Source organism: Choloepus didactylus, chromosome 1 (assembly GCF_015220235.1).
Source record: "Choloepus didactylus isolate mChoDid1 chromosome 1, mChoDid1.pri, whole genome shotgun sequence".
Lineage (NCBI taxonomy): Eukaryota > Metazoa > Chordata > Mammalia > Pilosa > Megalonychidae > Choloepus > Choloepus didactylus.
The window spans coordinates 239,696,525-239,717,853 of NC_051307.1; the positions used below are offsets into that span (position 1 = coordinate 239,696,525).

Genomic DNA, 21,329 nt, shown 5'->3' on the forward strand with positions numbered 1-21,329 from the left:
CATACGTCTCGGCAAAGACGCAGCCAAGTTTACCGTCCGCGTCCTGTACCACCACGACCCTTTAAACGCCGGGACAGGTGCAACCCGGCTCAGCCTCTGGTTGGTTGGCGTGGGGTGACGCAATAGCACCATGGCTTGCTGCTATTGGTTGGCACGTCGACTCCGCCCCCGAACAGAGGCACTGGCGAGGGGCGGGGGGCACGTTCTACGCAGGCGGTGGCCGCGGTGGCGTTGAGGAGGCTGAAGCTGTCGGCGCCCGCGGGCTGGGGGCGGTCGTCTCTTCCACTCCGCGGCTTACGCGGGTCTGGACGCTCCCCCGTCGGCCCGCGGGCGGAGGTCCCGAACCTAACCCCCACTTTCCACATCCGGATCCGGGCTCCTCCCCCCAAGAACAGGGTTCTGGGCTCCTCCCCCTAAGACCGCCCATCCGGCCTCCTCCCTCAACGCTTGGAATCTGACCCTTTCTCCTTAATACCGCTGACCCGGCTCTTAATAACCCATATTCAGACCCGAAAACCATGGGCTGACTCCCAGCCCGCTAAAGCCAGGTATCCAGGCCACCTCCCCCACGGTAACGTAGATAGCATTTCCCTCTTGGAATTGTATATTAAGCTTTTTTCCTCCCCCGCAACCTCACCCCACCCCTGGCACTCCAGTCTGGTCCCCCCTGTTTTTCTAACGCAGCCCTGTGCTCTGTGCCCATGGCACTAAAGAACTGACCCTTTCATTTCTCAGCTGGGGCCCAGTTTTTCCAGTAAACTCTCCCCATGCCCTCTATTCACAGGTCCGCAGCCTGGGAAAAGATGGATCCTCGGCCCCTGACGGGCCTGGTACTAGCTGTTCTCTGGGGCCTTAGCCTCTTCTTGAGTCTCCCAAGCCCCGTCCGGCCCCAGCCCTCTCCACCTCCTCAGTTTTCTCCTCAGCCTGAGCCTCATCCCTGTCATATCTGCCGGGGGCTGGTCGACAGCTTCAACAAGGTAGGTCTACCAGCAGCCTCATGGGAAGGGGGGCCCAGCTACTAGAGCACAGCTGTTGAGAATGGGGAATTCTGGGATGCAAATCTGCTTGGACTCAAGACCCAGCTTGGCTACTTATTAGCTATATGGCCTTGGGCAGATCGCCTCTCTGTGCCTCAAGTTCCTGGTCAGTAACGGAGTGACAGTAAAGAGTGTGAACTGTTACAGTGTGCTAGACATTGGATTTTTGCTTATTACTAATTTTCTATGATTCCAGGGCTTGGAGAGAACCATCCGGGACAACTTTGGAGGTGGAAACACTGCGTGGGAGGAAGAGAAGTTGTCCAAATACAAAGACAGGTAAGGGGGCTGGTTGGGTGCAGGGGTTGTTGTATACCCTACCTCCCAATCTTGACTGGTGGGGGCTGGGAACTCTTGGGGAGCACTTACTTATTCAGCAAATATTTACTAAACATCTCTTGTACAGCAGTGAACAAGGTAAACAAAATCATATCTTCATGGAAGCTACATTTCTAGTAGGGAGACAAACAGTGAAAAAGTAAATAAATGATTTATCAGGTGAAGAACAGTAAATCAGGGTAAGGGGCTACAGAATGGTGGGGAGGTGTAGTGTTTTAGCTAAGATATTCAAGGGAAGATCTCTCTGAAGTTTATGACATTTGAACAGAGACCTGAAATGAAAAAGCAAGCTGTATGACAGTCAGGGAAGGGATTTAAGCAAAGAAACTGAACTTGGCATATTTGAGAAGTGGCTAGAGCAAGTGATCAAAAGGGAGAGTGGTAGAAGGTAAAGGCAAAGGCCCAGGCCAAATCAAGTTGTCCTTGAAGGCCATGGAAAAGAGTTTAGATCTTCTTCTGGGTGTAGTGGGAAGCCATCGGATGGTTTTGAGCAGGGGAGTGATGTGGTCTTATTTGTGTCTTTAAAAGATCACCCCTACTACTATGTGCTCAACGGAATATAGGGAACCAGAGTGGAGGAAACAGGGAGACCAGTTGCTAGGTATGAAGGCAGCATGAGCTAGCCTGGTAGCAAGTGGTGGACATGGCAAGAAGGGGTCTAATTCTGAGTATATTTTGCAAGTAGAGCCAATAGGACTTGATGGATTTATTATGGGATTAGAGAGAAAAAGGAGAATAAGAGATGCCTCTAGGTTTTGGGCCTAAGCAACTGGCTGAATAGTGGGGCTATTTTCTGAGATTGGGTAAGACTAGGGAAGGAAAAGGCTTGTGGTAGGAGGAGAATCAGGAATTTGTTTGGACCATGTTGGATTGAGATGTCCATTATATGTCCAAGTGGAGTTAGATTTAGTATTGTGGAGTTCAGGGGAGAAGTACAACAAAGTGGAGATAGAAATTTGGCAGTCAGTCATTAGCATATAGTCAGATTTTTAAAGCTGTGGGGCTGGATGAGACTATGTAGAGAGTTGAGCAAGAAGAGGCCTGTACCCTCCAACTTTTAGAAGTCAAGTTGAGCAGAAGGAATCAGCAAAGCCTTGAAGTTACACCGACTTGGTGGCCATTTCTAACCCAGCCATCCACCAGCTTTGTGACCCCAGGCAGGTCACTTAACCTCTCTGAGCCTCAGTTTTCTCACCTAGAAAATAGGGGTTTTAGTACCTTCTTTCCCTATTTCACAGGATTGTGGTAAGGATTAAACTGTGATGACCACTAGATATAAAAGGCTTTGTTATTATGTGACATCTGTCATTTTCCTTTCCCTCGGTGGGCCTCAGTTTCCACATTTGGGAATAAGGGCATTAAGCAAAATAACCCTAAGGGAACTTCTAGTTTTATGACAACTCCCATTTGTTTATTTGTTTTGTTACCTCCTCCTATATGTCAGGCACTGTGCCAGACCCCTTAAATATATGAATGTAATACATGAAATATACATATATATTTATTTTAATGTTATAAAATAACACATAACATAAACTTGCCATTAGAGACATTTAGTACATTTACAGTGTTGTGCAACCATTACCACTATATGGTTCCAGTACATTTTCGTCACCCCAAAAGGAAACTCTGTACCATTAAGCAATCACTCCCCCATTCTTCCCTTTCCTCAGCTCCTGGCAACCACTAATCTACTTTCTGTCTCGATGGATTTGCCAACTCTGGTATTTCATATAAATGGAATTATACAATATGTGGCCTTTTGTGTTTGGCTTATTTCACTTGGTATAATGGTTTCAAGGTTCATCTGTATTAAAACTTCATTCATTTTTATGACTGAGTAGTATTCCATTGTATGAATAGACCACATTTTTATTTATCCTTTCATCAGTTGATGGACATTTGGGTTGTTTCCACCTTTCGGGTGTTGTGATTAGTACTGCTATGAACAGTTGTGTACAGGATTTGTTTGAACACCTGTTTTCAGATCTTTTGGCTATATAACCAGGAGTGGAATTGCTGAGTCATATGGGAATTTTATGTTTAACTTATTGAGGAACTGCCAAACTTCTTTTCCAAAGCAGCTGCACTATTTTACATTCCCACCAGCAATGCTTGAGGATTGCAATTTCTCCACATTATGCCAACACTTGTTGAATGATATGTTTTAATCACATCTATCCAACAAGGCTATTATATTCCATTGTGCTCATGCAGGAACTGAGGTATCTTGCAGTAAACCTGCAGAGGAGGTATTGTCCCCATTTTACAGATGAGAAAACAAGAGGTTCAGAGAGGTTAAGTGACTTGCCCAAGGTCACACTAGTAGATTCAAACACAGGTCTAACTCCCTTCCTCTATGTTCCATGGCCTCTCCCTTGGCATTGTCACAGGCATAATGAGGGGTGGGAGAGGAGACTTGAGGAGGGCGGCAGGGGGCTACAGCGTGGTTCCCACTACCCCACCTTGTCTGGTCAGTGAGACCCGCCTGGTAGAGGTGCTGGAGGGCGTGTGCAGCAAGTCGGACTTCGAGTGCCACCGCCTGCTGGAGCTGAGTGAGGAGCTGGTGGAGACCTGGTGGTTTCACAAGTGAGTGGTGTGGGGGCCCTCCCTGGGAAGGGACACAGGCAGGGCCTGGTGGTAAGGCCTTGGCTTGGCCGAGGGGCAAGGGGTTGCTTGCTGGGGATCACATCTGGGCTTAGCTCTTTATTCAAAACCCAGATCTTCTGAAGACTTGCTGGGGCACTCAAACTCCCACTGCACCTGTTTACCACTCTGCCTTGGCCTTGAGAGTCGTGCACCCCAGATGGGTTGAATCTCAGATTCTGTGGGAGACCAGGGTAGGGATAGTAGTCCTGACACTGTCTCCCCCCACCTCCCCGCCTGTCCCTGCCTCAGGCAGCAGGAAGCCCCGGACCTCTTCCAGTGGCTCTGCTCAGATTCCCTGAAGCTCTGCTGCTCCCCAGGCACCTTTGGGCCCTCCTGCCTTCGTGAGTTTTCCAAGTTCCTCTTGGGGGATGTCAGGGGAATGCTTAGGCCAGGGATCAGTCAGTCTTGGGTCTTCCCCTAGCTGGCTGTGTGACTGCAGCTGCTCAGATAATCTCCTTGGACCTCACTTCTCACGTGTCTCACAAGGCTTGTGAGATGAGCAAGGTTGGGAAAGGCCTTGAAAAAAGACCCAGGGGCAGATTGAGTCAGATACGGCTGTGATTATTATCTTTTATTAGGGAGATGATGGACAGCACCCTGCACCCCTGACCCCTCATTTCCCAAGCCTGGATCAGACCAGGCCCCATTCCGTGGACAAAGGTAACCTTCCTAGGAAGGGGCAGGTGCTGCCACCACCCATCCCCACATACAGTCCTAGGACGAGGCAGGAGCTGAAGTTACTGCCAGCCCCATTTAGAAGAAATCTCTCCTGAAGATGCAGATAAAGATGGTCAGCTCAGTCTTTATGAAAGAAAAGATTTGTAAATAACCTAATTGTTCCACAATAGGGGATTGGTTAACTAAATTTTGTACAGTTCTATGACAATATTATGTTGTCATTAAAATGAAGTTTCCTTTCCAAAAGGTTTAATGATAAGGGAAAAATATTCTCTCAGAACAAAGCTGTATATAAGATCTCACTCCGTGGTGTCTGCCCACAGCCTGTCCTGGGGGCACAGAGAGGCCCTGTGGTGGCCACGGGCAGTGTGAAGGGGAAGGGACACGAGGGGGCAGCGGGCGCTGTGACTGCCAAGCTGGCTATGGGGGTGAGGCCTGCGACCAGTGTGGCCTTGGCTACTTTGAGGCGGAGCGCAACGCCAGCCATCTGGTATGTTCGGGTAGGTAGCTAAGAGGCGTGGTGCTGGGTGGGGGTAGCTGGGGTACCCACCTGCCGGTCCTCATGTAGCTTCCTTCCCACCCAGCCTGTTTTGGCCCCTGTGCCCGCTGCTCAGGACCTGAGGAATCAAACTGTCTGCAGTGCAAAAAGGGCTGGGCCCTGCATCACCTCAAGTGTGTAGGTGAGTGGGGTGCTACCCTAGTCTGGGGAGGGTGGGCCAGGGCTGGGTTTAGTCCACCATTCACTCAACACTTGTAGCCTGTGCCAGACCAACACAGTCCCCATCTTCCCAGAGTTCTGATTGTGAAGGCAGAAAATTAGCCAGACACGGATGGTACAGACTGATCTGTGTACAGTGGGAGATGTACCTGATCTTGCTCAATGGTGGTGGTGGTGGTGGTGGGAAACAGATAAGGTTTCTTGGGGAAGGTGTCATTGGGCCAACTCTTGAAAATTGAGGAAGGATTAGCCAGGGGAATGAGAATACTGAACTTTGAGATCACGGGTAGGTTTTCTTCCTCCTTAGCCACCTCTATAAGCTGAGGTAAAGGCGAAACTGCTGTAACAGAAGATCCCCATAAGACTGTGGTTTAAAGGATATAGAGCTTTATTTTTTTCTCATATCACAGCCCCAAAGTGAGTGGTTCAGTCTGGCAGGGAAGCTTCGCTTGCCACAGTTGTACAGGAATCCAGGTTCCTTCTATCTTACTGCTCAGTCATCCCCTTGGGTGTTGTCTGCATGGTTGAGGTAGGGCCAAGGGCACCTCCCTATCCATGCTCCAGGCCTCAGGAAGTGAGAAGGGAAACAGAGCATGGAAGAGTCTAAGTTCATTGTTTTAAGGCTAAGTTAAAAGCAGAACACCTCATTTCTCTTTATATCCTTTTGGCCACAGCCCAATCACATGGCCACTTAGCTTCAAGGCAGGTTGGAACTGTAATCACTACCTGGGCTGCCCTGAGTCCTGCTGCAACTCTACTTCTGTGTTGGTGGATGGTTTACTGTCTCTGCCACACCACTGAATTCTGGGCAAATCCATTCCCCTTCTGCTCTGGGCTCAGCTTCCCAGTTGGTAAAATAGGGGTTGAAATCCTCACCCTGGCCGCCTCTCTGCAGACATTGATGAGTGTGGCACAGAGCGAGCCAACTGCAGAGCTGACCAGTTCTGCGTGAACACGGAGGGCTCCTATGAGTGTCGAGGTCAGTGTCCGTTTCTGCACAGGAGGGGAGGTGGGGAGGACAGGAGGAACTCCTCCACACCTGTTCCCACAGACTTCTACCCTCTAGGCTCCAGAGCACCTCTGGACCTCCTTTTCTGGAGCCTGGCTCTTCAGGCTTAGGGCAGCCCTCACACTCTTCTCCCTTCTCCTGCCTCCAGACTGTGCCAAGGCCTGCCTGGGCTGCATGGGGGCAGGGCCGGGCCGCTGTAAGAAGTGTAGCCCTGGCTACCAGCAGGTGGGCTCCAAGTGTCTCGGTGAGTCTCCTGCAGATGGGGCACAGGCATGCACCACCACAAGAAGGGGCTGTGAGGTGGGCCCGGTGGGGGAAGGATGGGTAGAATGTGGCCTGGGTAACATTGTGAGCAAGATGGAGTCAGGGGGCTGGGCTGTGGGACTTAACAGTCAGGGATCTGACCCCTTCTCCTCCCTCAAGATGTGGATGAGTGTGAGACAGAGGTGTGTCCGGGAGAGAACGAGCAGTGCGAGAACACGGAGGGCAGTTATCACTGCGTCTGTGCTGAGGGCTACAAACAGATTGAGGGCATCTGCGTGAAGGAGCAGATCCCAGGTGAGCCCCATCCTGGCCCCCAGACACCTTCTGGGAAACGGGGGTCTTCATAGAGGGGGAGGCCAGAAGAGCCCTGTCTCCAGCTAGCAGAGGTGACAGGCCCCACCCCCGCCCAGCCCTGCAATGAGGGGTGCTGACTGCAGGCCGACTTTTGGCAGCCTCACACCTTCCCAGGTGTGAAAGAGAATTGGACTTGGTGTCATATCACTCTCCCTCTCCCAGTCTGTCTCCTCTGTCCTTTCCCTGGTCAGCTGAGCTTGTCGTAGGCAGCTGGGGGTGGTGAGACGAATGATTATGACAGCAGTGGCACTAGTGAACACTTCCATGGCTCTGCTGTGTCACACACTGTTCCAGGCCCTTCATATGTATTAACTAATTGAGTTCCTACAAGTCGATGCAGTAGGCAGTTTTCTCATCCCCATTTTACATATGAGAAAGCTAAGAGAGGTGAAGCAACTTAAGTTGCTTAGGGCCCTGTTGCAAGCAGGTTGCAGAGCTGGGATCTGAATCCAGGCACTGTGGCTCTGGAGCTAGACTTATCTGTGTCATACATGCCCTGCCTCTGACTCACCTCGGGGGCTGTAGCAAGCCCCTTCACCTCTCTGAGCCTCAGTTTCCATCTGGCGAGGCAGGGGCAATAACTGCCCCATGTGGAGTTGTTCTGTGCAGTAAAGGACATCATGTGCCTGGCATGCTGCCTGGCAGCCAGGGTGACAAGATGCGTGGGTGCCCTGGGGAAGCTTGGGAACTGCCAAGAACATGAGTAGGAGTGACAGGCTGCGTCTTCTGCTCCTCTGCAGAGTCGGCGGGCTTTTTCTCGGAGATGACAGAGGATGAGCTGGTGGTGCTGCAGCAGATGTTCTTTGGTGTCATCATCTGCGCACTGGCCACGCTGGCTGCAAAGGGCGACTTGGTCTTCACTGCCATCTTCATTGGGGCCGTGGCTGCTATGACTGGCTACTGGCTGTCAGAGCGCAGCGACCGTGTGCTGGAGGGCTTCATCAAGGGCAGATAATCCCTGCTGCCCCCTGCAGGACCTCCTCCCACCCTGGCTGCCCCCAGAGGCCGGGCTTCTTTCCTGCCTGGACACTAGGGGCAGCTTGATGTATTTTTTGAGAGTGGGGTGAGTACCCCACCCACCCACCCTGCAGAGCAACCCAGGGACCCAGGCCTGGGCAGGCAAGGCTTCTGGGGTAAAAAAGTATTCCTGAGGGTGGATGCCCTGGGATCTCAGCCTGGGGGCATTAGGCAGGCTTCCCAATGTGTGAAATTTTAAAAATTAAGATTCTCCTTATGGTGGCTACTATTGAGCTTTGGTCCCTGCCCAGGATGAGGGGGGTCTGGGTAGGGTTGGGGCCATGGCAGCCCCCTCTTGCCTGCCGCTTGCTGCCAGCTCCTATTCCATACTCACCCTCCCCTCAGCCATGGATTTATTTATTCATCTCAGGAAATAAAGGTCTTGGAAAAAGGAGATGCTTCAGTCTTAATACCTGCCCTCACCATGTGGGTTGGCTAAGCTACTGAGAGGCTCCCACCCTTCCCCACTCCCGGAGAGCTGTGTAGAAACCTCCTAGAACCTTAGGCAATTGAAAACTCCCCTGATGGGGGAGTAGAGGGAAGATAGAGGAGACTTGACCCTGAAGTAGGGTTAGGAGGAGCTAGGCTTAGAAGCTAAGCTTTCTGAGTTCAATACCAGCTCCGCCATTGGCCAAAGGACCCATGACAAATGACTTTCACCTCTGAATTTCACTCTTATCTGTAAAATGGGAATCATAATGCTTTCTACTCAGCCTTAATATGAGAATTAAATGAGATATGTGAAGAGCTGAAAACAATGCACAACAGATGGTAGACATTCAGTAGTATTGGTAGCCGTTATTACTAAAGTCTCCAAAGTTCAAGTGCCCTTTCCTCTGCACGTCCTCCCCCTTCGCCATACACAAGACTTAGAATTCCTGGGGGGTTGGGAAGCTCCTACTTCTCTTGCTGTGGAGTACAGGATCCTGGCGTGGCCAGAGGGTGGCATGAGCCAAGTCCTAAGGGTTTATTTCTTTGGCACAAAGAGGACAGTCAGTCTGAACAAGCGAGCCTCATCTCTCCACCTGGAGTGGTGTTTTGGGGCACCTGGTCCCCATCCTCCATACCCAAATCCATGCACATTCACCCTGTATTCCACGCATGTGGCAGCCTCTGTGCAAAATACCGGCTGAAAAAAATAGAGATATGTTTAAAAAAAAAAACAACCAAAAAACGGGTGGGGGGATGGGTTCATTGCCGCCTATTTCCAGGGGCTGCAGTCAGGTGGCGGTCCAGGAATGCCAGTTTTCCAAACCCTCATATGGCCGAGCAGGCCGTCCAAACGGCCAGCGAAGGCGGGGTCTTGGTCCTCAGAGCTCGATGGTATCACTGGAGGCGCTGCGGGAGTCCCCCGGCTTGCAGCGCGGCTGGACGTCGCCCTGGGGTTCTCCGGGACGGGCAGGGGAGGGGGCAGGCAGTAGCTGCACTGTGCTGGGCAGCTCGTCCAGTGGCAGGCTGTCCACCGACGACAGCCCGTGGCGCCACGGGTTCCAGCTGATCTTGAGCGAACCCCGGGAGAAGCTGTCCAGGGAGCTGCCCGAAGCCACCCCGGCCGCCGCCCTGTCAGGCTCTTCCACTACGTGCTGTGGGACAGGCCCGCGTACGCGCACGTCACTGAGCGACCGGCAGCGGCCGCGGAGTAGCGAGGAGCCCGCGCCGTCGGGCTCTGCGTCCGGATGGCTGCCTCGGCGCAGCCGCAGAGCATCCCCAGGCGGCGGGGAGGCCAGGCCGCGCAGGCCGCAGCGCCGGAACACGCTGTCTTGCACCAAGTGCTCTCGGAAGAGCGCGGCGTCAATGCTACGGCTCAGGTTGATGGGCGATGGTGGCCGCAGATCCAACTCGCTCAGCGACGGCGCCGGCCCCACGCTGCTGCAGGACAACCCCGGAGCACTCTGGGGACCGCGGCCCAACGACGCAGCCGAACCCCAGGCGCCTGAATTGGGCGTGGCAGGCGGCCCACCCTCCGCGGGATTGCGGATGAGGCTCTTGCTGATGTCCAAGGTGTCTGTGCCCACGCCGCTGGGCCCCGCATAGCAGTTATTAGGGCGCTCGGGCACCTCGCTCTTGCCCGACGGCGCGGGGCACGCCAAGCGCAGCAGCTTGGCCCAGCAAGCATGTTCCGTAGGCGGCCTGGGTCGCGCGGCGGTGACAGCCGCCAGCGCCAGGGCAAGCGCCCATGTCAGCTCCAGCAGGCGCAGCCAGAAGTGGACGCCCCACCAGGCCCACGAGAAACGGCCCACCCGGCCGGGACCCGGGTACAGCCAGAGCGCGGCGGCTAGCTGCAAGCCGCTGGCCAGCAGCCCCAGCGCCCCCGCCACAGCCAGCAGCCGCGGTCCCGGACTAATGTCCCAGCCCCGCGGCCCGTCCAGCAGGCGGCGACGGCACAGGCAGAGCGTGCCCAGAGCCACGGTCGCGCCCCAGGCGCACGATAAGCCTTGCGTCAGGAGGTTGAACACAGGCCTCGCGGACAGCAGATCGGCTGCCAGCAGCCCCAAGCCGTGCGCCGACGCCAGCGCTCCCAATAGGAGCGGGTTCTGCAGTGGCTGGGGCAGCCCTGCGCCCAGGCCGAGCAGGGTCAGGGCCGCCAGCGCCGTGAGCAGCAAGGGGAAGGGCAGGTTGTAGAGCACCAGGCCGACACGCACGCCCAGCCTCGCCTGCGAGCCGTACGGGTCTGCTAGCATGTAGGCGGATCGCAGCCCAGAAGCCACCAGCACCAGCACAGCCGCCACCAGTGCCAGCGGGGGCCCCGCCGGGGCGGCTGACAGAGTGGCCAGCGCCAACAACACGGGCAGCAAGAAGAGCACCCCCACCCCGTAGACGTGCAGCTCCCAGGAAAAGCTCAGTATCCGCCGCAGGGGTCCCCACCGCAGAGGGGGTGCGGTAGCGTTGGCAGGGGGGCTGGAAGCTGGGGCTGACACCATGGAGCTGGCCGAGGGCTCCGGAGGGGGCGGCTGGCCCAGGGCTCGCTGCGTGGTGACCCGAATAAGGCCCCGCCGGGATGTCGAGGGGGCCTGGACTGGGGGTGCTGGGGGATGGCTTTGGGGGCGCCCCGGCCACTCCTCCACTTCATCTGCAATAATAACAATATTAAAATAGCCCTTTGAAAAGTGCTTTTGATTTTCCATCATTTTCTAGTTGTGTGGTGGTGGAGGGCAAGTTACTTCATGTTTCTAAGTACATCTGCAAAATGGGGATGGTAACCCCAGCATCTTTGGGTTGTGGTGAGGACTGAGTGTTTAGCATAGTGCCCCACACCCGTTAAATGCTAAATGGCTGTGAGCTTTCGTTTTTATTAATGCTAATAGGAAAGTGGTATACCAGCAGGTCTCAACATGGGCTGCACTTGAGAATCACCTGGAGACCAACCAATCAGAATATCTCTTGAAAGGGCCTAAGCATTGGAATTTTTAAAAAGTTCCTCGGTGATTAGCAGAAGTGCAGAATCACTGCATTAAATGCACCCATGTCACATATAAGAACATTCTATCCCCCAAAGGGCAAATGATTTCTCCCAGAGTCCCCAGTCTTAGTTTATTACCCCAAGTTGTTGGAAGGAAGTCCTGGCCAATTCTTCCCAGAAGATGTTTTGTCCCTATTCACTCACCTCCCCCGAAATATATTCACCTCACACAGGCTCTTAGTTATTGGACAGAGTACTCTCTCTCCCCAGCACCCCAGCCATGCCCTCACCTGGCTTCAGGGCCCCCACAGGGCTCTCTGTTCTGTTTGTAGGTGGGCCAGGGTCCGAGGGGCCAGGGGTAGGGGACTTGGGGCTGCCTGGGGCCTCCACTGCCCCTCTCACTCGCTGGGGGGAGATGGGGTCTGCTTCATTCATTGCTGCTATCTCTGAAATGACAAAAGCAGTCATCACCTTGCCTGGCCTTCCAGAAGTTTCCTGAAATCTGATTCCTAGGAGGGAGGCACAATCACCCTCATTTGCTAGAATGAAGAAAATGGGCCCCAGAAGGACCAGAGGTCACACAGAGAAAACTGGAACATCCAGCTGCCCTGGAACACTGCTGCCTCCCAGCCCAGCTCAGCATTCTCATGTTGATACCCACCTGGCTTGAGCTGCCCCTCAGGAGACTCTGAGGCTGGAGGACCTGAGGGCTTGGGTCCTGGTGATCCACTAGCATCAGGGAGGTCAGTCTGCTTGGGTGGGGGACCCGGAAAGCTGACATCCCAGGTCTCCTGAGCTCCAGCCTTCTTGTGGGGCTCAAGTGGCAGCTCCTCAGCAGGAGGGAGGCTTCTGGCCAATGCCAGGTCTGGCTGGAACCCAGGCTCCTGAGAGGATGCCACTTCAGCTGGGGCCACCAAGCCAACACCAGGGACTGCTGGATCCTGCTGGGTGAAAAGAGGGCCTCGTGCCACCTCCTGGAAGTTCTCATCCCCACCCAGCATTGGCCTCCTGCCAATGCCCCAGTGGGGCCCAAGAATGTGGGGAGGGCCCTGGTGGTCCAAGGGGGAAGTCTTTAGGACCCTGGTGTTGGCCTCACTCATAAGATACTCTTCTCTAGGTGGTCTCTGCCCCACTTGGCCTCCAGGCTCCTCTGGGGAAGGAGGAACTGTGGCTACTCTGAGTTGGAGTCCAGAAGTTGTGGGGATAAAAGTGAGTTGGGGGGAGCCCACAGGGTTGGGAGCCAGTGCTTTGTGTGTCAGGGGCTCCTGTGAGTCAGGAGGCCCTGTCCAACCCTGGGAGTTTGGCCCTTGGGCCATCTGGAGGTCATCGGTTACTGGGAGTCCTTCTCTCTGAGCCCCCTGGGCTGCTCTGGGCCCATGCAGGGCTGGGCCGAGGGGAGCATCTGTGGGCCTCTCGGGCAGCTCTTCAGCAGGGGCCTGGGGGCCATCTGAGTTCCAGGGGCTCTCATCTCTGGGGTTCTCCCAGAAGAACTCGCGGGCCTGGGGCTCTTTGCCCATAGGGCCCTTGGGGTGGGCTCCTGAGATCAGATGTGGTTCTGCATCCTCCAGTGGCATGGGAAGGCCCCTGTCCAGGGCAGGGCCAGCTCCCAGGGGTGGCAGCAGCAACAGCAGCAGGAGGGCACATCTGGGGCTGGGGGCCATGGTCCACTCCGATGCCTGGGCCTAGAGCCCTCAACTTCCAGTCCTCATTGGATGAACCTAAAAAAAGGAGAAGGGGATGACATGTGAGGGTTGGGGGAGGTAGTGGTGGTGGTCCAATGGCTGCCCCAAGGGGGCTGGTGAGAAAGAAGAGTGACACAAGGCAGCAGCTTCTCCTCTGTTCCCCCACTCCCCTTCTATTCAACCTCTCCATGCTGCACATAGTGACCTTTTAAAACTGCATATCATGCCACTCGCCCTGTTTCAAAACCTTCAATGGTTCTCCATTGCCCTTGGCAGAGAATATAACTCTTCTCCCGGCCCTCCAAGATCATACCAGGCTGCTCACTTATCCTCTAACACCCACTAGACTATCCAATGCCCCATGCCTTTGCTTCTGCTGTTCCCTCAGCCCTCTCTCTTCTTCAGGGATTGAAATCCTATTCTTGAAGAGCCAGCTCAAATATCAGTGAGGTGGAGACGGAGAGGAATGTGTGCCTGTCTTTAAGGAGGGACTCAGATGTGAATCCCAATATTCCTATTTCTTAGGTGAGTTACTTTTTCTCTCTGTACCATGGTTTTTCCCATCTGTGAAATGGGAATTATACGAGTACCTAACTGAAGGAGGACTCTTGTAAGGCTTAAATAACAAAACAGATAGATACATAGAGCCCGGCCCATAACAGAAGCTTAATAAATGTTAGAACTCTTTCATTTTTCCCTTTGTCCAGACCACCCCTGCTCCCCCCACTGCCAATTCCCTTTAAGTATTTCAACAAATACTTTTTTTAGTACTTACTAAGTGCCAAATACCGGGGATAAAGCAGTGAACAAGACTGACAAGATAACTGCCCTCATGGAGCTAGTGATCTAGGTAAGAGATGGACAATAAATAATTTTAGATAAGGTGAGCTATGAAGAAAAAAAACAGGGTTAAGAATAGAGAGATGAGGGGCTACTTTATACAGGGGGTGCTAGGAGGGCCTCTTTAAGGTGACAATAAAACACTTGAAGTTTATTCTAAGGGCCACAGAAGGCCACTGGAGAGGTTAAGCATGTGAGTGCCAAGGCCTAATTAGAGTTTTTAAAAGAGGGGAGAGGCTAGTGCAGGCAACCAGGTAAGATATGCTGGTGGCTTGTTTCAGCTTAGACATCACCTCTTCCAGGACACCTTCCTTCCCTGAACCCCCCTGGGCACTGGTTGCCCTTGTGACAGTCACAGTCTCCTGCCTCCTCCACCGGCCTTGGGCTGTATCATTTCATTTTGTATCTCCAGCCCCCTGCATGTGCTTGGCCCCAGTGGAATTCTCCTTAAAGTTTCCTATACCTGAGGGTCCTTAGCTGGGTCAGGGAGGCAGGCATGGGCTGGTCAGCCAGGGGAGGGGGTACAACAGCTGTGACAACTGAGGCCCTGGTGTGTTTGGGGGCAGAGGCCCTGCTCCTTTCCTCTCTGGGAAGCAGAGCTCCTTGGCTCCTAACCCTTGGTGGCTCACAGATACCTTGAAAATCTGGTGAAAACTCTAGATGCTCTTTCCAGGAAAATCCCTGGGCTCACCAAAGGTTGTAGACAATTTCAGGGGGTACACAGACCCCTTTATCCCACCTGGAACCCTGAGGTTAGACTCTGCCTTAAAGCTCTGTATAGTTAGTTCACTTCTCAAACATTCACTGAGCCTCACTCTCTGCTCCTGGCCCAGGCTCGGGGTGGGCACCTATAAAGAGGTCTCAGCTCCAGGGTTGGGAGTGGAGACAAGCTGAGAGGAGAGGACTGAGAGGTCCCTAACAGATATTAGTTAACAATAACGCTCCTGTGTTGGGCTCTTACCCTGTTAGTCTCCTGTGCTAACCTTAGCTGCATGTTCTTTATCTCATTCAGTCTTTTGGATACAAGCAGGTGTGGTTATACCCGTTTCACAGGGGAGAAAACCAAGGTTCAGAGAGGCTGAGTAACTTGCCCAAGGTCACACAGCCACAAGCCATACTAGAGCTTGTGGACGCCCAGAGTAGCTCATTTTGCACAGGGGATCCAGAAGGCTTTGCATAGTAGACAGTTGAGTTGGGCCTTCAACGATGAGCGTATGTCATCTGCTCACCACCCCCAATCCAAGAGATGTGGGCACCCCAGAGATGTGGGCATCTGCGGACAAGGAAGGGGCTCGCACAGTCGTGCACCCCCACTGCTGGAGAGACTTGGGGGAGGGGAGCTCCCGGTGTCAGGGGCTGGGGAGAGGCAGACCTGGTGGCAGGGCGAGGGTTTCCGCAGGAGCCTCCGCGAGCTTGCCCATCTCCGGTTACCTTCCTCCTCGGTCTCCTCTCCCCTGGCTCCGCGCCTTCCCGCAGTGTCCCGGGTGGGGGTGAGCGCCGTGCGGGTTCTGCCGCCCGCGCCCACGAGGGGGGCTGCAGGCCACGCTCCCTGCCCCGGCCACGCCATCGCCCCCTCCCCCGGCCAGCTCCTCACCTGGGCGCCGCGCCTGCAGCCCCCGCGTTCACCTTGCGCGCGTCCCTGTAGCCGCTCGCCTCGCCGCATCCTCCTGAGATGCTCAGGCTTGGCTAACAGAGCCCGGCGCTGCCGATCGCCGAGCCCGCCCACGGGAGCGCCATCCCCGCTTAACCCTTTCCCTTTAGAGGAGGACGCCTCTCTCGGTCCTGACCTCTCCTCTCTCAGTCTCAGGGCCAGCGAGGAACCGAAAGTCACCTCCTAGCTGATGTGGAAATCCCTTCTCCAGCATCACCGAAAACCGCGCAGCCAGACTCGGCATACTGGTGGGATGGGGAGCTTGCTTCTTATATACTCATTCGGATTTTTTTTTTTTTCCTTCAATGCACTGTCGCAGAGACATCTTAAATAGAAATGAGATCATACTGTTCTGTAACTTGCCTTTTTTTTCCCTTCAACTTTGCAACATATCCTGGCACGTTTTTCACGACAATATGTACAGATCTGCCTCATTTCTTGCATCCTCTGTAGAAAATTCCAGCGTGTGGGCGAACCATACTTTTTATTTATCAGGTCCCTGTGGTTGGACATTTAGGTTGCTTCCAGCCTTTTGCTTGCAGGCACAATGGGGGCAGGGACCTTTCTTGCAAAGGTATCTTTGTGCACTGGTGTACCCATCAGGTAATTTCCTAACTGGGGCACGGTTAGATCTATGAGTTGCACATTTTCAGGTCTCATAGACAAAATGTCAAAATGCTCCCTTTGGAAAGCTCCTCCTGACAGACTAAAAGTCCATCAATAGGTTCAGTTCATTAAGAAATACATGTGGTCATTAAAAATGATGTAGAATCTTCAATGGCCTGGAGAAAATGTCCAAGATAGACTGTTACTAGTTTTTTTTTAATTTGTCATTCGTCTTATAATATATGCTGCAAATTCATAAAGACATAACCTAGTGTACAGGTTACCAGGGTTGGGGTGGGGAATGATTAATTAATGTTTAATTGGTACAGAGTTTTTGTTTGGGGTGATGGAAAAGTTTTGGTGTTGGATGGTGGTGATGGTAGCATAACATGGTGAATGTAATTAATGCCTCTGGATTGTACACTTGAAAGTGGTTAAATGAGAAAGTTTAATGTTGTATATATGTTATCACAATGAAATTTTTAATAAAAGAATTCCAGGTATAATAAAAGAATATACACACTCATTGTCCCAATTCAAACAACACAGAAATGTATGAAGAATAAGTTTATTGTCTTACTCTTAGCCTCTCTGATTTTGCCCCTCAGATGTACCATTCCTTTGCTTATAAAAATATGCATGTGCATGTACTATAAAATGTGATTCTATTATGAAAATGGAATAACATTATATTTTTATAATGTTTTTAAGTAATTTACATTGAAAACATTTTTTCTAGTTATTTTTTAATTTAAATTTTTATTATGGCAGCATATATATATGTAACAAAATATTCCATTTTTATCATTTTTAAGTGTTATATTGGAAACATTTTGAAGGCAATATATAGTAGCTCCACCTCTTCTTTCAACCAGCTGCATAGGATTGCATGGTGTGGCTGTAACGTCATTTACTCAAACATTCCCCAACTGATGGATAATCAGGTAGTTTATTGCTTTTTTTTTTTCCCATACAAGAAACAATAGTGTGATAAATAGCTTTATATGCCAGTTATTTACATCCTTCCATGCTGATATTCTTACTCAGATAATTATTTGAATGACCCCCATTTTTGTTAAAAATATATATAGTCTACACATAAATATTAGGCTAATAATGATTATGTGATTTTTATCTAATTTGGCTTTTGTTTCCCAATATTCTACATAGCCATGTATTTCTTTTGTGACCAGAGGTAAGGATGATAACTATCATTTAAAAACCCCAACAAAATGAAAGAAAAACAAAGAAAATTCTTCCTCTGGTTGAACTGCAATCTCCCTCCCAGGGGTTCTCACAGAAAAGCAAAAATCAGCCGTTGGCTTTGTCTGATGTGTTGCAGTTTGAAGTACTCAGTCTCTAATAGCTAGAAAATGATGGGGCTGGATTCAGCTTTTCAGACTTGGGTTGAGGGTGTGGGCTTTTCCATTTCACTGTATCATCTGACCTGCTCTAATGTTTTCGCCATGGGAGCCCCTTCAGAATTGTAAAGACAGCTCTCATTTCTCCAGTCTTCTCCCTCCAGGCCAAACACTCCCAGTTCTTTCAGCCTATCCCTGTAGGACAGGATTCTGGGCTCATACTATTGTCCTGTTTTCTTCTTACCAGCTCATCAGTGCCCCCCTTAAAAAGTATGGCTCTTGGAATTGAGAGAGTTGGAAATAGAGCGGAATGTTCACCTTCCACGTCCTAAATGGTACTCCACCATTAATACGACCTCATGCTGAAATAATGTTTCCGGCAGCCACATCACTTTGTTGCCCAAGCTTGATCCACCAGGCCTTTCCCATGTCTCTCTGTAAAACTGGTTTCTTGACACTTGGTGTAAAATTTTACCTTTGTTTATTGTTGATTTCATCTGGTTAGATCTAGCTGGTTGTTCTAAACTTGTGGGGAGTTATCTGGATCCTCATTTTATATATAATAGATAATTAGATTGGGGGGGTGTCCAAGAGCCATTCCCCTTCCTGTAGCATCCTGTCTCCCTTTGGGGAACCCACCTCTTTCCTCCTGTGGGCAGTCTTGGTGGGACGGTTAGCCTAGGAACCCACTACAGAAGCTGAGGACTCCAGGTCCCTCCTCTCACTGCCTCCTCTGAACTCTCTGGTGAACCTCCTCTTGGAGATGCTGAGATTCCTTCAGAACTGCTCAGAACCGGTCTTGTTCCCTTCCTCAGTTTCCTCTGAGGACGGCGGGCGTATGTGTGCTAGGACAACCCACTCCCCCCGCCCAAAGTCTCACTGGCCTAGTATTCCTCCGCACCCAGCCACACAGGGCCACCCGGCTGCTCACTGGCTGCCCTCTTTGGAGCCAGGAGCCCTAATCCCGTCACGTTTCCAAACCTCTGATTGGCAGGGCTTCTGAGATGCCAGATAAAGGTGAGAGAGATTATGATCCCTTTGACCAGTGACCAAGAGGAAAGCTGATCCTTCAGAAAGAGGAGACTGGCTGGGAGAGGCAGTGATGTAAGTGGGGAATATGGGGTGCCAGGTGTAGGTAGGGAGTATCCTGGCTCCCAAAGGAGCTCCAGAATCATCCTGGAGGCTCTTGGATGGTGGGGGTATATGGACAGTGATTCCAAGTGTATGTCCATAGCTCCTGTTTACCAAGCACCGTCTTCCAGGAATTATGCTATACCTCACATGCATTATTCTTTTTAAGTCTTCGCAACAATTTTTTTTTTTTTTTTATGCTTTCCATTTTACAGCTGGGAAGCTGAAGACCAAAATGGTTAAGTAATTTGTTCAAGGTCATGGAGCAAAATAAGAGGCCAAGCCACAAGTGTTATCTAGAGCCAGTGTCCTTATTAACAATGATGGCACCATCCTGTCCCTTTGGAAAAATCTCAGAGAGGGGTGGGGGGAAGGGGAGAAGAAAACCCCAGGCTTTTCAGGTGGCCCTTGCTGTGTTAGGAGTTAACAGAGTCTATGAAAATAAAGCCCTCCAACTTGGATCTCTTTGTTGAAGAGACTTCAGGACAACATAGTTGAGAATTGTTAGGAACTCATACCGAAAAGTACTTTGGAATCTCCCAACAAAAGGGACAAAGGAGGAAATGGCAAAAGTGATGTGACTGGCAATGAAGAATTCTGTTCAGACAATGCCCAGGACAATTAGCTGGCATTTTCATTCTGGCCGGGTCTCTCAGGCAGGCTCGAGCAAATAAACAAAAGGCAGAACAGGTGGGAGATGGTGCAGCCTGGAGAAGCTTTTCTGGGCTCTGTCTGCTGCCCTGGATTCTGACGGGTGCACGTGGAATTACACTCTTTCACCAAACCCGCTAAATTGAGTCTCCAGTGTTCCCGGAGTCTTAACCCATTCTATCTCAGCTTCTAGCAGCCACCAAGCTTTTTTTAAAAAAAGTTATTTTTCATTCATAATTCTGATACATATTTTAAAATCAACAGTCCCTGACCCAATTCCTCTCACTCCCAATTCTGCCTTTCTAGAGGCAATCATTTTCAACTCTTCTAAGCTATTTCTTCTGGTATTTACATCTATTTTCTAAGCATCAGACTTATAATACTATTTGGAAATTGTTTTTCAGTTTTAGACATTAACTATTGATGACAACTAAGGAATATGAAAATTTAGTTCTTGCATTGCTTTCCACATTTTCCTCTACCATTTTTGTTTGTATCATTATTCTGGATTTATAATATTGGAACCATGAAACAATTATTCAAGCTGATTCATGAAGTGTACTGCGATTATAATTCATTTCCTAGGTATTTTGTTTTTTCTGGGGTAAGTATTGCCTGGTTTTTCATTTGCTTAGTCTCCTAGGCATCTATCACTAATTCATCTTCCTTAGTCTTTTCTTGAGGTGAAAAACAATTTGAAATTTGATTCCTCCCTCAGATAAGAATACTTTCAAAAAGATTCACAGCATTCTACAGGGCAAACAACATGGTTTCTTCAACAAATATGGCTTGAGAAAAAAGGGGGAGAGGTATGCCTGTTTGGATATATTATGTTCCCCAAAACAGCCATGTTCCTTAATGCAATCTTTTGGGGGCAGACGTATCTACGTGTTAGTGTCCATTAGGTTGGAATCTTTGGATTAGGCTGTTTCTTTGGATTAGGATGACCCATCCAACTGTGGGTAATACCTTTGATTAGATTATTTCCACAGAGGTATGGCCCCACCCATTCAGCGTGGGTCTTGATTAGTTAACTGGAGCCCTATAAAAGCTCACAAACAGAAGGCCTTCAGAACAGCTGTAGTTCAGAGAGAAGTTTTGGAGAATGCCATTTTGAAACGCAACCTAGGAGCAAGCAGATGCCAGCCACGTGCCTTCCCAGTTAACAGAGGTTTTCCAGACGCCATCGGTGTTCTTCATTGAAGGTACCCTACTTTTGTTTGCATGCTCTTAAGACTGTAACTTTGTAACCAAATAAACCCACTTTATAAAAGCCAATTTTTATTTTGCATAAGGCAGCATTAGCAAACTGAACAAGGGGAAGTTGTTATTAAAGGGATTTAAGAAGACATAGCAACCAAATGTCATGTGGGGACCTTGTTGGAATCCTCATTCAAACAAACCAACTGTAAAAAGACGTTTTAAGACAACTGGGGAAATCTGAACATGGATTGGGTTTTAGAAAATATTAAAGAATAATTGTGTCTCTATTATGAGATAATGGTAATGTGAATTATGTTTTAAAAAATCTTTGTTACAGATACCTACAGAAATATTTGTTTGAAATGATATATCTTGGACTTACTTTTAAAATAACCCAGCCAAAAAAAAAAAAAATGAATTTGGGAGTTTTATGAAAGAAGATTGGCAAAATATTGATAATTATTGAAGTAGGGCAATGGGTACATGGGAGTTCATTATTCTATTCTCTCTACTCATATGGAGACACGTTTTCCATACAAATAGAAATGAAAGAGATTCACAGAGGAACAGGAGAAAGGAAAAGTTTGCACAGGGATGGCTCAACCATTTTGTTGAGCTGATTACAGAAATGAAGTTTTTTATTTCTTAGGTATTTGCCCATCTTGGAAGGGGCACTGTTCCAGAGGCCAGGTTTCTGACCCCCTGCTCATCTTCCCAGGCTGCTCCTGTGAGGAAGAGG

General features: G+C 50.6%; 2 protein-coding genes across 10 annotated transcripts; one reads left to right on the forward strand and one right to left on the reverse strand.

The window, feature by feature from the left end:
* The first annotated feature begins 138 nt into the window (after positions 1-138).
* CRELD1 (cysteine rich with EGF like domains 1) lies at positions 139-8,459 on the forward strand. Of its 3 annotated transcripts, none has more exons than XM_037801625.1 (11): positions 139-302; positions 785-977; positions 1,234-1,316; positions 3,855-3,965; positions 4,275-4,366; positions 5,027-5,203; positions 5,288-5,383; positions 6,317-6,400; positions 6,579-6,674; positions 6,854-6,988; positions 7,789-8,459. In XM_037801625.1, exons 2-11 carry the CDS (start codon positions 804-806, stop codon positions 8,001-8,003), a joined length of 1,263 nt encoding a protein of 420 aa, XP_037657553.1. In that variant the 5' UTR covers positions 139-302; positions 785-803; the 3' UTR covers positions 8,004-8,459. The 3 variants fall into 3 exon arrangements, with proteins under 3 accessions (XP_037657553.1, XP_037657545.1, XP_037657536.1); XM_037801617.1 differs by lacking the exon at positions 139-302 and adding an exon at positions 314-571; XM_037801608.1 differs by lacking the exon at positions 139-302 and adding an exon at positions 314-548.
* Positions 8,152-15,875, reverse strand: PRRT3 (proline rich transmembrane protein 3). Of its 7 annotated transcripts, XM_037801540.1 has the most exons (6): positions 15,582-15,875; positions 15,360-15,453; positions 13,923-13,993; positions 12,127-13,183; positions 11,756-11,911; positions 8,152-11,135 (listed from the first exon to the last, which is right to left on the reverse strand). In XM_037801540.1, exons 4-6 carry the CDS (start codon positions 13,124-13,126, stop codon positions 9,376-9,378), a joined length of 2,916 nt encoding a protein of 971 aa, XP_037657468.1. In that variant the 5' UTR covers positions 13,127-13,183; positions 13,923-13,993; positions 15,360-15,453; positions 15,582-15,875; the 3' UTR covers positions 8,152-9,375. The 7 variants fall into 7 exon arrangements, with proteins under 7 accessions (XP_037657468.1, XP_037657477.1, XP_037657501.1 ...); XM_037801549.1 differs by lacking the exon at positions 15,360-15,453; XM_037801573.1 differs by lacking the exon at positions 13,923-13,993.
* Positions 15,876-21,329: the final 5,454 nt, after the last annotated feature.

What these genes read in the sequence shown, in the direction of transcription:
- PRRT3 (XM_037801565.1), bottom strand. Translation starts at nt 13,126, where the DNA reads ATGGCCCCCAGCCCCAGATGTGCCCTCCTGCTGCTGTTGCTGCTGCCA. An exon ending in TGAGGGGCAGCTCAAGCCAG is followed by an intron (nt 11,912 to 12,126) that starts GTGGGTATCAAC and finishes TTGTCATTTCAG; the next exon opens with AGATAGCAGCAATGAATGAA. An exon ending in TGTGGGGGCCCTGAAGCCAG is followed by an intron (nt 11,136 to 11,755) that starts GTGAGGGCATGG and finishes TTATTATTGCAG; the next exon opens with ATGAAGTGGAGGAGTGGCCG.
- CRELD1 (XM_037801625.1), top strand. Translation starts at nt 804, where the DNA reads ATGGATCCTCGGCCCCTGACGGGCCTGGTACTAGCTGTTCTCTGGGGC. An exon ending in GAGACCTGGTGGTTTCACAA is followed by an intron (nt 3,966 to 4,274) that starts GTGAGTGGTGTG and finishes TCCCTGCCTCAG; the next exon opens with GCAGCAGGAAGCCCCGGACC. An exon ending in CAGCCATCTGGTATGTTCGG is followed by an intron (nt 5,204 to 5,287) that starts GTAGGTAGCTAA and finishes CTTCCCACCCAG; the next exon opens with CCTGTTTTGGCCCCTGTGCC.